The sequence below is a fragment of the Pelodiscus sinensis genome, chromosome 5 (assembly GCF_049634645.1).
Source record: "Pelodiscus sinensis isolate JC-2024 chromosome 5, ASM4963464v1, whole genome shotgun sequence".
Lineage (NCBI taxonomy): Eukaryota > Metazoa > Chordata > Testudines > Trionychidae > Pelodiscus > Pelodiscus sinensis.
Window position 1 is genome coordinate 4,959,902 of NC_134715.1, and position 13,166 is coordinate 4,973,067.

The following is a 13,166-nucleotide window of genomic DNA, read 5'->3' on the forward strand; positions in this document are numbered from 1 at the left end:
CGCGACAGGGCCGCCCTGCACATGCGCGTGCCCTCGCCTGACCTTCCCGCCTGGGCAGCGGGAGGGTGACGTGTTCCTGCGCGACGGGCGGCGCGTGAATGACGTTGGTCCGTGCGCCGCCGCGGGCGGAAGGTGTCTGAGGTGAGGGAGCAGCACAGGGCAGGGGACCCCGGTGGGGAGAGGGCTGGGCGCCGGCCTCCCCTCTCCGGGCGGGCGGGCGCTTCCCGGGCCCGCCAGCGCCGCCTGGGTCTTAGCGCGGGGCTGTTCCCTTCGTGGACCTGGCTGAGCCGCGCACCCGCCTTCCCGCCTGCTGGACTTGGCGCGCGCCCGGCGCCCGGCGGCTGCTGAACTTGGCGCGCGCCCGGCGCCTCGCGGCTGCTGGACTTGGCACGCGCCCGGCTCCTTCTGGACTTGGCGCGCGCTCCCCTCCCCTCGTGGCCAGGGGAAGCCGCTTCCTCCCGGGGACTCCAGCTGCGGGCCCCGCGGGGCTTTGCAGCTGGGGCAGGCGCGTCCGCGCTGCTCGGATGCGCGTGCGCTATAGCCCGGGGCGCGCTGGGCCACTTGCCCCTCGCTGCAGTGTAGCCCTGCCTGGATGCATTCCTGCAGCCGTCCGTACCCCGCCCCATGGGCTGGGCCGGGCCGTGGGGGGGCCCGTCTGTCACCTGTTTGCCAGCTGCAGAGTTTGTCTGCCCGATGCTTCGCAGTCAGGAATACTCCCGCAAGCCACTCCCTGGTTCTGCAGAGTGAACTTCGGGAGCTTTTGGGGGGGACTAGGCTGGGCCTCCCGAATTGAGGCGGGAGCAACAGGGATGCACAGTTTGGGGGAGTTGAACGGTCAAGTTCCTCTAGCAGGCCTCGCTGTGCGTGCACACAAATGAAGCGAAATACATTTTCTGCAAGATAATTCTAGCATTTGAACTTACACAGCACATCTGGGTTCAAGCTACTGCTGCTGATGGACATTGTCAGTATACAGTACATGACGGGCTGAGACCAGAAATGTCAGTGTGTAGGTGAGTACATGATTAACCAATAAGCCTGAGCTTATTGGTTAATCCTGTTAATTACACACATTTCCCCCCCTCCCTTGCTGCCTCTGATACAGAGGCAGCAAAGGGGAGGAGATGGGATCCAGTAGTTCCATCCCTGTGCTGCTGCCTCTGATAGGCAGCAGTGCAGATAGCGAGGAGGACAGGTAGGAACCAATACGCGCCAGCTCTGTGGACCCTCCTCTCTCAGAGGCAGCAGTGTGCGTGGGGGGTGGAGAGTGCTGCTTTTCATAAATTATCCTCTTAATTTCTGTTATTTTAATTCTTATTACTATGGGAACTTGTTGTTACATGTGGCTGCTGCAGTATTTTCCATGATATTGGAGTCAGGTGCCTTGCGGTCTAGCTGGGTACATTGTGGCACGTTCTGTTAAAAATCACCTTTTAGCATGTGTTTATAGTAATATTGTAACTTCACCAGCACAGGATTGTGTCAGCCCTTCTTTAGCTCTAAAGCAGTGGTGGGCAACCTGTGGCCTGCACACCCCGTCTGCACCCTCCATCATACTTCTCTTGTGCACTGGGGTAGTGAAGTCTTGCACTTCCTATTTCACAAGTGCTGTGAGGGAAGGGGAGGAGTGCCATGAATCTGCTGAGTCGTGCTTTATCTCTGTGCCTCCCCCTTCATCCCGAGATAGGATGCTGTGAATCAGCTGTTTACAGTTGTTCAAGCTGGGGGGAGGGAAGGAGGAGGAGGAATCGGAACACAATGCGAATCTGAAAATTCATGGTGCTCAAAAAGTGCTGGGAAGGGAAGGGAGTAGGAAATGTGGAGCTCCAAAGGCGTGGGGGAAGAGGTAGAAGAGGTCTGTGGGTCTCCGATGGAACCCCAGTGGGCCACAGTTTGCCCACTACTGAATCATGCAGCCCACTGAGACAAAGGAGGGCCACTCATGCAGCCTACTTACTAGTCTTGGTTGCCCATCGCTGGTCTAAAGCCTAGTATGACTGTTACAGTTGTACCAGCCTCAGCCTGTAAACCTTGCAATACAGTCTTTTGTTTATATACCTATTACTGAAGATTTTCCCACCAATGCTCAGATCCTTAGCTCAAATAATTTTTGTTTTTTTTCATTTAAATCATTCCTCTGGAATAGGGGATGAGGATGAAGTGTTCAGTATGCAGACTGTGTCGGGGACAGAGAACTATCCCAGTTCTCTCACCACAGCAGCTTGAGGCCAGGTGAGAAGTGCCTTTCCATGGCTACTGCTGCTCCATTGGGCACAGCTAGGATGAGGACTGCAGCAAATTCTGCACTTTCCCTGTGTTCAATGAAAAAGGATAACAGCCAGCAATGTTCCCATACCAGGAGAATTGGTTTAAGTCAAGGTGATTTAAATTGATTTGTATCTCAATTTAAATCACACACACAAAAATCGGTTTAAATCAAGTTTCCCGCTGATTCAAACAGTGGTGCATATCTGATCATTAAAATGTTAATGTACAGCTCAGTACAGCATTTTACAGCATCTAAGAGGGTATACTGTGTGTAATTTTTTTGGATAATGAATTTTATTAATTTAGGAAATAGTACATAATACTTATTACCTGTGTCAAGCTGCACATGCAGCAGTAGTACATAAGGAATGGTGAGAACTAAATCTCACACACAAATCAATAGCACTTACATTTTATTAAACTAAATCTTAAATGTTATGTAAATGTTTCACATTTGCAATTGAAGCAGTCTCCTGAGTTGCTGGCTGATGTCAGTTCTTAAACTCTTTTATTTTCAAATTTTATTAATTGTAACAGACAAGTCCTTATACCACTATGGCTACGTCTACACTGCAGGCTTCTTGCGCAAAAACTGTTTTGTGCAAGAGCGTGTCCACACTGCCATGTGCTTTTGCGCAAGAGATGTGCTTTTGCTTAAGAGCATCCATGGCAGTGTGGATGCTCTCTTGTGCAGGAAACCTCTATTGCCCATCCACACTGCCTTCTTGTGCAAGAGGGCTTATTCCTTGTGGGGAGAAGAATAACTCTTGTGCAAGAAGCTCTGTTCCCACGCTTATTGTAAATTTACTTGCTCAAGAATGCACGTGCATTGTAGACGCTCTGCAAGTTTTTGCACAAGAACGGCTAAGCCTGCAGTGTAGACATTGCCTACCTGTACGGTGACCTTAAAACTTCTATAAGTAGCACTCACCTTCCCCACTCCCCTTGTCTCTTTGATGCAGATCTGATTCCAAGTTACTCAAAAAGCTAAGACTGACTGTGCTAACAGTGCACTTAATTTTGGAGTAAGCCCCATTGAAAACAAGTATAGGATGGAGTTCCTTTGGAAAAGCTGAGTTGTGCTAATGTAAAATAGGGAATAGACTTACGGCATTACCATTATGGTCTGTGATCATGATGTTCCAAAATAAGAGGTATTTATTGTTTAATATAAAATAAGAAAATGACACTTGGTGACAACCAGCACCTCTAAATCTATCATATTGCAATTTTCCATATTGTATTCTATGTTTAGAATCTATCACCAAAGTTAACTTATTAAACAAGCCTTAAGGATTAGCTAAGACAAACTTTTTTTTCTAGCAACATCCAACATGACAAACAACTTGGGAATTTACTTGTTAAATCACACTTTTATAATAAAAGGCTTAGCGGGAGTCTTGAAGAATGATTAATTGCAAAGTTGATCCACATTGTTATTCAGACAGATCCACATCATTTTCTCCCAGTAAAGCAGTTTTCCTTATGATTCATTCTTGCAGCGAGGCCCTGCATCATCTTCTTGCGCTGCTTACACGTGTTCCTTTTTTTACCCAGGGAATGAATTTCTTAAAAACATTCCCAGGCACTTTTACACCCAGAAGCCATGATAGTTTTTCTATGGCAAAAGTTTAAGGAAGTATAGGAAGCTGTGTATGTGCTGAATATCTTCCCTTTTTCTTTGCAGTGCACTCCACTGTTCCTTTCTGTATTGCCTCCATCCATTCCTATATATTGTCTCCATCTTTAGACAGTCTTAACTAACTCTGCTTTGCCCACATAAGCACAGAACAAAAACATTTCTCGAGCCTGTGTCTGTCTTTGCGCCTGTTAATCTGCTGAGGAGCGAAATTGAAGGCCCAGAACTTTCAAGAAGCAAGAGCTGGTTGTTAGGCTGCACAGATGAGAGCCATTAATTACTTTTTAAGACTGTATGTGTAGCTATAGCATGTTCATGATAAGATTTAATTGTAACTTATTTTTAAATGAGAAATTTAGTATTTTATTGATTTTTCAAAATAAATTCAATTTAAATTAAAACAGATTTTTTTTGAATTTTTTTAAAAATATTTTTTTTTATCCACCCTATCCAATATGAATGGAGAAGGGGCGCTTTACTCCCCTGCCCTTCCTAAAGGCCACGGAGTGGGGAGGGCAAGAGAGGCTCAGGGCTGAGGCAGTCCCAGATAGGGTGGCAGCATGCTCCCAACCAGCTCCTTTCAACTGCCTGGTGATTGTTTCTGTTCTCTATAGTTGTACGTGTCGCTGTATATATTGGGTGGTGGAGCAAAGCTCTCCCCCCTTCCCTCACTAAAGGGTGCCAGTGCGGTGGGAAGCTCAGGGCTGGGGTAGTCCTGGACCTGGGAAGTGGGGAACAGCCCCAGCTAATCCCTGTCCCCAGCCAATTACCTGTCTGGTGATTGTCTGGTTTTATGAAAAGCAATCCTGTTTCAGGCACATCCCATTTTCCTGGCACAACCAAACCCGTATCTTGTTTTAGGGTTATGATAAGAGGAAGCTGTATTCTAAATTTCGTGGTCCTAGTTTTTATCATTTGAGGCGTTCTTGAACAGACAGAAAAACTCTCAAGTACATCATTTATGAAAATTTGTCCGCCTTACACACCTATAATACTATTAAACTTATTTCTGTACTGGTATCTTCCTCTGATTATCACACATTGATTACATATGAATTAGCCATAGCACAAATAAATGTATGAAATAACTGGATACAGAAAACTACAAAAAATACTTAGCAAAATGTCATCATTTTGTCTTTGAAGGATGTGTTTTTTGGAGACATTGGACAGCTACATTAAAAAGGCAGGGTCACATTTCTGGAGAAAATATAATAAGCCTTAATGATATCAGGCAGAAGATATTTTGAGTTACGCATTATTTATTTCTGTATAATAGTTGAAGATTTGTTGACAGAAGCAGCACTACTTTCTAGCAATAATGTAACAGTGGCATTGAGTGAAAGAGGCTAACTTTCTGTGCATCACAGGCTTAAACTGAATTGTAGGAAATAAATAGCTTCTATATTGATAATTACTGCTTGTTGCTTTCATCGTGATCACAGAAAAGATTTGAAAGAAATACCAGAGTAGCCTGTTAAAGAAAGTGGTAATTACTAATACTGGTAGTTAGACCAAATGTTGAATGAGTTTGATTAAATGAGCCTCTGACTAAATTTTTTACTTACTCAACTTTATACTTATTTCTAACAAGAATAATTTTTGATTGCTGGCATTAAATCAATTGGCGATTTGTGATGTTAGAGGCAGCTGTGCTTGGAGTTTATTTTAACACACAAAAGAGTACTGAAAACATCAGTTTTTCTTCATCAAAATAGTGTTTATTATAAGAAGAAGCAGTAATAGGGTTTTAACAAAAAAGACAAATTTCTTATTTGTACTGTACCTTGAATCACCTTAATACTAGGGATGCTTACTAGTTACCCAGTAAGCATAAGCGTTCCTGGGAAAAGGGCCTGTTGTGGGTAGAGGGCTGTTGTAGCCTTGCTGGGTCCTAATGCAGAGCTGCTGGGTGACTGGCAGCAGGGGCTGGGAACTAGTGCCACACAGGGCTGTTCCAGCCAGGCTGGAGAGATCCCTCACCCAGGATTCTACTTAGTTAAACATGAGGTTAACCTAACACTTAACCAGTTAACTAATTAATCAGGATTTTACATTCCTACTTGATACAATAAACTTCATGTAAAAGGTCTCTTCTCCCAGGGAGTTATGTACATATCACATTCTTCTAGTGCTTGAGGTTAAGGCTACGAAGTTTTCTCACCGATATCACAGTTGTTGTTGAACTGAATTTGAATAAAGTCCATGAAATGCCCCCCAAATTAAGTGGCAGTATGAGCTAGTCCACTCAAGTTCAGTGTGTCTGCTTCTCCATTTCTGACCAACTTTCTGTGCATCAACACTGTGTCGCACAACCTTTCCGAGCCTTGGGCCACACTGCTCTCCTCAGAGGGAGTGAGGGACGGTTCTCTCCACTGCACAACCGCTTGGTCTCCTGCCCTGGCCTCCGCTCCGGCTTTTCCTGTGCGTGCATGCGTGCGCTTCCCCATGATGGGGTGCAGGAGCAGGCGAAGAGTAGGGTGTCTAGTCAGGGGGAGGGGGCAGGAGCAGGCTGTGGGTGAGTGTCTGGCCGGGGGAGGGGGCTGGAGTAGGTTAGGAGTAGGTGTCTGGCCAGGGGGGAAGGGGTTGTAGTAGGTATGGGGTAGGTGTCTGGCCATGGGGGAGGGGGAAGGTTGGAGTTGCAGGGTCTTGGCACAGAAGTAGGGTGGAGGGTGCAGTGTCTGGGTGGCACTTACAATAAATATATCCTGTTACAGACCCTGGAGAAATAAAGTAACAGTCACTCCAACATGACAACCAGACACTGCTCCACACACGGAATAAGTTAGCGGCCCATGGGCCGAGTGCAGAATGGAGGCCATGACTCGCCAGGTGCGCAGGGAATCTGGCTGGCAGGTCTGGGCAGGCTGGCCAGGATCCAGCCTGCTGGCACCTGGATGACAGACTCCAGCAGCCCCACGGGGCATTCTGGCAGGTGCAAGTGCACAGCAGCGGGGACACAGTCTTGGCAGCAGCTCATCTTTCACGGGCAAGAGGGTGTCCAGGTCTGTTTTTGCCCCCCGCTTTCACTGCTCTCAGACTTTCTGTCCCAGGCATGGCTTCCCGCTGCTTCATTGGCCGGATTCTGGCCAATGGAGCAGCTGGAAAAGCATGCAGGCAGTGTGCAGGTGCATGCTTTGTTTCTCCAGCCGGGGGCGGGGGCGTGCATGCACACATACATGGAGCACTTACTTCATGGCTCCAGCTTTTTCCCCAATTACACAGCGAGGCTCGAGGCTTTCTCCGCTCTCCTGCCTCAGTGTGCCACACACAATCATCTTGGCTGCCACTTATGGCATGTGTGCCAGCTGTTACCAAGCCCTGTGTCCAACATGTAACACAATCAAATTTGTCCTTCTGTTCCTCTATCTCTGGAGAAATGGATGTGCCAAACCTGGGTGGTGGTTTAAGTGTGTGGGACAGGTGCAGAGACCTGGGCAAGCTCTGTGGTACAGGAACCATGCTATAGGGTGAATGTGTGACAATCATAGCCCTACTTGTGTGAACTAACAGTATCTGAGAATTAGACACTTGGTATGCTGACTAGCAACGTACGGAGGTGGAGGGAGGTGTTTCTAGTGCAGTATCACACATTCAGACTTATTCTACTTATTTATAAGGGATCTAGAAGAGGAACCAAAAGGTCATCGATGACATTTGTAGAAGATATAACCTTATGAAGGAGGCTCTTTGTTGCTTTAAGACCTCATGTCATGGGCCAAGGACTTACTGTGCTAGGTGCTATACAAACACGCTGAGAGATGGTCCCTGCTACAAAGAGCTTATAATTTAGGACAAATGAACAGGTGAATTTAGACAAGTAGGTGGAGGGGGGCACAAAGTTAGTTCTGCATAGCATGCAGGCATTGGGCTTATCATACCAGCTGCTTGATGGTTGCCAAGAATTTTGTAGGAATTGTTGTGACATGAGAATTGAGAGAAATGAAAGAGGACAGTGAAGTGACTTTGAGAGTATTTGAGGAGCTCATCCCATATGTACAGCATTATGAGAGAGGGCCTGAAGGTGCTTGTTTAACGTAACAATCAGGTGTTGAAGGCTGGCATTGGCAGGATGGAGGTGGGAACTGACATCTTGATGATGTAGGAGAGAAAAGCTGTGAAGGGCTTTGGAATGTGTTTGATGAAATGGAGAACAGGGAGCCAATGAGGGGATACAGTGAGAAGGGAACATAATTCTTGCAAGCATTTTCAAGTAAACACAGGATGGGAGATAAATTGTGTGGAGTGGTGTGAACGTTGAAAAAAACATGTTGGCTGACTCTTCAGAACAACGTTGACACAGTGGAATTGTTGGAATTTGCATTGCTTAAATCTCTCTATATATTTTAAAATAGTGGCAGATGGTAATGACAGGAACTTAAATATTACAAGAAAATAAGATGAAATACAAATATTAAGCTATATGTGTTTGCTGCAGACGTTTTAAAGAGAATCAGACCACTGAACTGAAGGAACTCACTGGCTAAGCAGCTGGAACCAGAGTGTATTCAAGTGCATAACCAGCTTTTGATAGCAGGAATGGTAGGTACGAAGAAAATTTTTCTTAGTTTGAGTTTATTAATCTAATACAGTCAATGACTTTCCTCTTCCAATCTATAATTCAACCCTTCGTGTGAGAGGATAAGGTCCTTTTCCCCCTTCAATTTTACAGAACAAAAATAACAGAAATGCAGCAGAAGTGTTAATCCAATAGAATTGAAAATGACTTCTCCACATCATAAACTTCCTCAATGGATGACTGCACAGAGTAAAGATGATGTGGGTGAAAAAAAGGTAGGATTTGATGTGAAATTTTAGTTGTGTTACATTACACAGATAGTTTGGACCTACATTCAATTTTACTACATTTTCAGCTCGTCCCATTGTTCAAGTATTCTTTGTTAATATACTTACAGCTTGTCTGTAGATTAATTGTATATTAGAACTATTGAACGATTAAAAAATAACGATTAATTGTACTATTAATAGAATCTCATTTATTTAAATATTTTGGACGTTTTCTACATTTTCAAATATATTTATTTCAATTACAACACAATAAAAAGTGTACAGTGCTCACTTCATATTTATTTTTATTACAAATACTTGGGCATTGTATGAAACAAAAGAAATCTTATATTTCAGTTCACCCTAAATACAATTTCTACAGTTCAATGTCTTTATCATGAAAGTTGAACTTACAAATGTAGAATTACTTAAAAATAACTGCATTCAAAAACAAAACAATATCAGACTTTAGAGCCTAGTCTTGTTCTCAGAAATGGTGAACTGTTTGGGCTGAAATTTTACAAAAGCAAGTTAATAAAAGACTGACACCTGCCATGGAAAATTTCAACAAATGGTTAGAGTTTGACAAATTTGTAAGTGCTTGAAACCAGGGCTATGAGCTCTGTTTTAAAGTTTGTAACTTTTCTGCTAAATATTTTTACAGTGGGGGCTGTGTCTAGACTGGCCAGTTTTTCCAGAAAATCAGCCGCTTTTCCAGAAAAACTTGCCAGCTGTCTACACTGGCCGCTTGAATTTCCGCAAAAGCACTGACTTCCTACTGTAAGAAATCAGTGCTTCTTGCAGAAATACTATTCTGCTTCTGTTCAGGCAAAAGTCAGGCGAAAATGGCGATCGGGGCTTTTTTGCGGAAAAGCACGTCTAGATTGGCACAGACACTTTTCTGCAAAAAAGTGCTTTTGCAGAAAAGTGTCCATGCCAATCTAGACGCTCTGTTCCAAAAATGCTTTTAACGGAAAACTTTTCCGTTAAAAGCATTTCCAGAAAATCATGCCAGTCTAGACGCAGCCTAACAAATTAATCCCAAAATTGTTTTGATAGCTAAGACTATTGTGCAACAATTGTGCTAATGAATGTATTTGCAATGTGGCTGAATACACATTATAACAGATCCAGAGGAGTGTTCTGGAAAATGACCTGCCTTTCTTAGAGTTCCATGGCTCTGTTGTTTACAGCTACGATGCCAGCGACTGTTCCTTTCTGTCAGAAGATATCAGGTAAAAGCTTACATGTTTTCTTGGTGTGTCTATCTCTATCTCAGAGAAGGGTTTATGTTTTTAATACACAGATCTATACCTGTTGTGTAATTTTCATACACAGACTGAGTCAGCCATTGAGCCATAGAAAATGTCTGTTGATAGTAGATGTCACGTCTTTAGTGTAAGTAGCAGAATTCTGTCTGCCTTTACATACTGTTAAAGTGCACCAAGTGAAGTTACAGATTCTTAGCTCTAAAATTATTCATAAATGCTACTGAAAGGTGTCTGTAGTGAGTGGATATTAAGCAATAAGCTTTATTTAATTTAGATGACTAGTTCTGCAATTGGTACTCTTTTTCTGAGACTTCATGTCTGGAGACAGTCTTGAATGGTACAGGATTTGCACATTGAAGTGTGTAACTTTGCACAGTGTGACTAGCTGCAGGGGCTTCAATAATTTCAATAGGACTATAGTTTGTAAAGTATGTGTTTGGATCTCTGCAAGATTGGGACTTAATATTTTATCGATTCATTATGTAAATAGTCTAAAATAAATTGGGAAAATACTTCTACACAAGGACTTCCAAGAAATACAGAAGGAAGGAGTGATCTACTTCTCTCTCTTGGGGTGAATTTACTTGCAGCATAGCAGGCCAGCAAAATGGCTGCCTGCCCATTTTTTCATGTTGGCTCTTCCTACTAAGGTGAATTTTACCCTCTGCATGGAGGCTGTTGGACTACAACTCTACTAATTCTGGTGAAATTTTCACAGCCCCTAAAGAGAGTAAGAGAGTTTTTTAGTCATTCATTTTCAAGGAAGCTATTCTGTTGTCAGATGTCATACTCGATATATGTGTAGTAGAATATTTAAATGGGAATTAAATCAACCTATTTTCTCTTCAGAAGAAACTTATCTGATGGAGGAGTGATAGGATTTGACATTGAATGGCCACCATCATTTACTAAAGGGAAAGGAGGGAAAGTTGCCCTAATCCAAATATGTGTGTCTGAGAAAAAATGTTACTTGTTTCACATTTCTTCAATGAGAGGTTAGTACATTCTTTCTGTGCCCTGACTCATATGAACATGAATTGCCTTCCTGATTCAGGTTACTTAATCTATGCTTTTGCCTCTTGAAGAAGTTAGTACTTCCTGTTTCAGCTAATGCAGAGAACTATGCATTTCTACATGAGTACCTCAGTCTATGTTGGCCCATATAAGTAGTTTACATCCTGAAAATACCACCATTAATATAACATTAATGTAATTAAAAATTCCTTATCTGTATTATTAAAATTGTAAATTAAATCCGAATAAATGTTAAGAGCTAGATTTTTTTTTCATAACAGTTTAGTATCTTGCAGGTCCCAGATGGCATCTAAATGAAGTGGTCAGATCTTCAAAAGTGCTCAGTCTCCAATAGCTCCCATTGTTCCCACAGCAGGAGGAAAAGACGTTTCCTTCTCATTTACTGTGCTAATGTTTTCATTTCTCTTTGAAGATGACTATCATAGCTTATTTATGCAATCTCTTTCTTGCGTTTGTGTGCTGCCTGCACATGACTCTTTGGATTCACAGCACAGCTGAGAGTTTTAAATGAAGAAAATAATTTTTACTAAAATAAAAAATTATTTAACAGTCATACCTATTTTGGGGGATTTTATTATGTACCTACTTGCTCAATATAATTTTTCTCCTCTCCACAGAAATGAAACTGTAGGCCTAAATTTTTCTGACAGTGTCCCTTATAAGGTTTTTAGCTAGTTGAGCCAGGATAATGGTTCTTAAAATCTGTGTGTTATACTGTATTCCCATTGGGGAGGTATCAAATATCTGCTGAGAAGGTCAGTTCTCTCTCGCTTGATGTATTTGTGGCAAACCTTATATATACAGTGTCTATAAAATCTAAGCATTTGTGGTTATAAATGAAAGCACCTACATGCATAGATAGCAGACTGATACAAAGTTATTATCATGTGTCTGCAGATGTTCTGAAACTGTGTGTTAATCTCATTGGAGTGTTCACTGATGTTTAACGGTGGCACTTTAAATGTCTGTATTTAATTGCTTATGTTAGCAAATGTGATGGGGCGGTACTGAAGGGTAGGAAAGAGGGAAGAAAGGTACAAAGATATGAAACAGGGAGAGAATGAAAGGAAAATAGAAGGAGAAAAGAAACAAGGGCAAACATGCTGGTGATCATAAAGGTTGAAATTTCCTACTGTGAGATGATAAACGTGATGACATTGAACGTAGGTTGGTTATGAAAGTTGAGTTACTAGTTCTCAACCTTTATGCCAACCTTCTGTTCATACCAGTAGGAGATGCCCTGTGAATTGAGGAGAATATATAGAGTCCTAAATACAAAACCTAGTCCATGAACTATCATTCAGTATAAATTTTGGAGTCTGGGCAGAATGTACACCATAAAAGTACCAAAATTATATCATAAAATGTAGGCAGTGACACATGGTGAAGTGTTGAGTCTTCAGATACTTACTAAGTTAGTGTAAAAGTCAAGTTTGGAATGTAGAAATTGAGCAAGTTTCTAGGTCTTGTGCCCCTGCCTGCAGCCCCCAGCGCTGTCCAGGACTCGCCCCCTTACATAAGCGACCCTCTTCCTCCCCCGCGCTGGCACGCAGTGCCCTGACCCCGCCCTGCCTCCTGCAGCTCCGACACCAGCTGGGGCGCCCCTCCCGCGTGTAACCTCCCCTCCATCTGGGGTCGCACTCCCTCCCTTTCCCCCACCCTCTCGGGTGTGACGCGGACCTATATTTTAATCCCTATAGAAATCAGTACAATTTTTCGACCATTCAAAAAAAATAATGGACTATTGTTTTTCTACATTTTGTTCCTCTGGTTTCCCAAGCAACGCTGGGTAACTCCAGCTAATAGTTTAATAATTTGGAAGTAAATATATGAAAAACATTGAAATAGCACATTCAATTTTAGTGATCATTCAGCTTTATGGAGCAGAAATTATTTTCCAAAGGTCGTTTCCTGTTTTTGCTGGTTGCCATTCATGCTGATGAATGAGGCATTTAGAAGTAAATATCAGCTTGGAAGCCACTTTTTGATCTGTTGTTTCCATAAGCAAAAAATAACTTTTGCGTAATTTCAGTGTTATTTGCCTCCAGATGAAAATATATTAGAACCATTCAGAGCTCCAGCTAGCAAAAAACCTAGAGTGACTGGCCTGCCTTGGAATTGAAGTGCAATAATAGATATCACATGCATTTGTATGGTGGCTAGGT

The 13,166-nt window shown here is 42.9% G+C and overlaps 1 protein-coding gene across 11 annotated transcripts in view; it reads left to right on the forward strand.

Annotated features, from left to right (window-relative positions):
- Positions 1-14: 14 nt before the first annotated feature.
- Positions 15-13,166, forward strand: part of WRN (WRN RecQ like helicase) — an 86,668-nt gene continuing 73,516 nt past the window's right edge. Inside the window, exons 1-6 of one of the 11 annotated variants that reach the window (XM_075929326.1) lie at positions 81-141; positions 928-1,013; positions 8,346-8,453; positions 8,580-8,701; positions 9,824-9,930; positions 10,816-10,961. In XM_075929326.1, the coding sequence (XP_075785441.1) occupies positions 8,630-8,701; positions 9,824-9,930; positions 10,816-10,961 (325 nt within the window). In that variant the 5' untranslated portion in view covers positions 81-141; positions 928-1,013; positions 8,346-8,453; positions 8,580-8,629. Of the gene's footprint in view, positions 142-438; positions 1,014-2,146; positions 2,233-8,345; positions 8,454-8,579; positions 8,702-9,823; positions 9,931-10,815; positions 10,962-13,166 lie in introns of those variants that run through there. The other 10 variants (XM_075929331.1, XM_075929323.1, XM_075929325.1 and 7 more) reach the window with 10 other exon arrangements.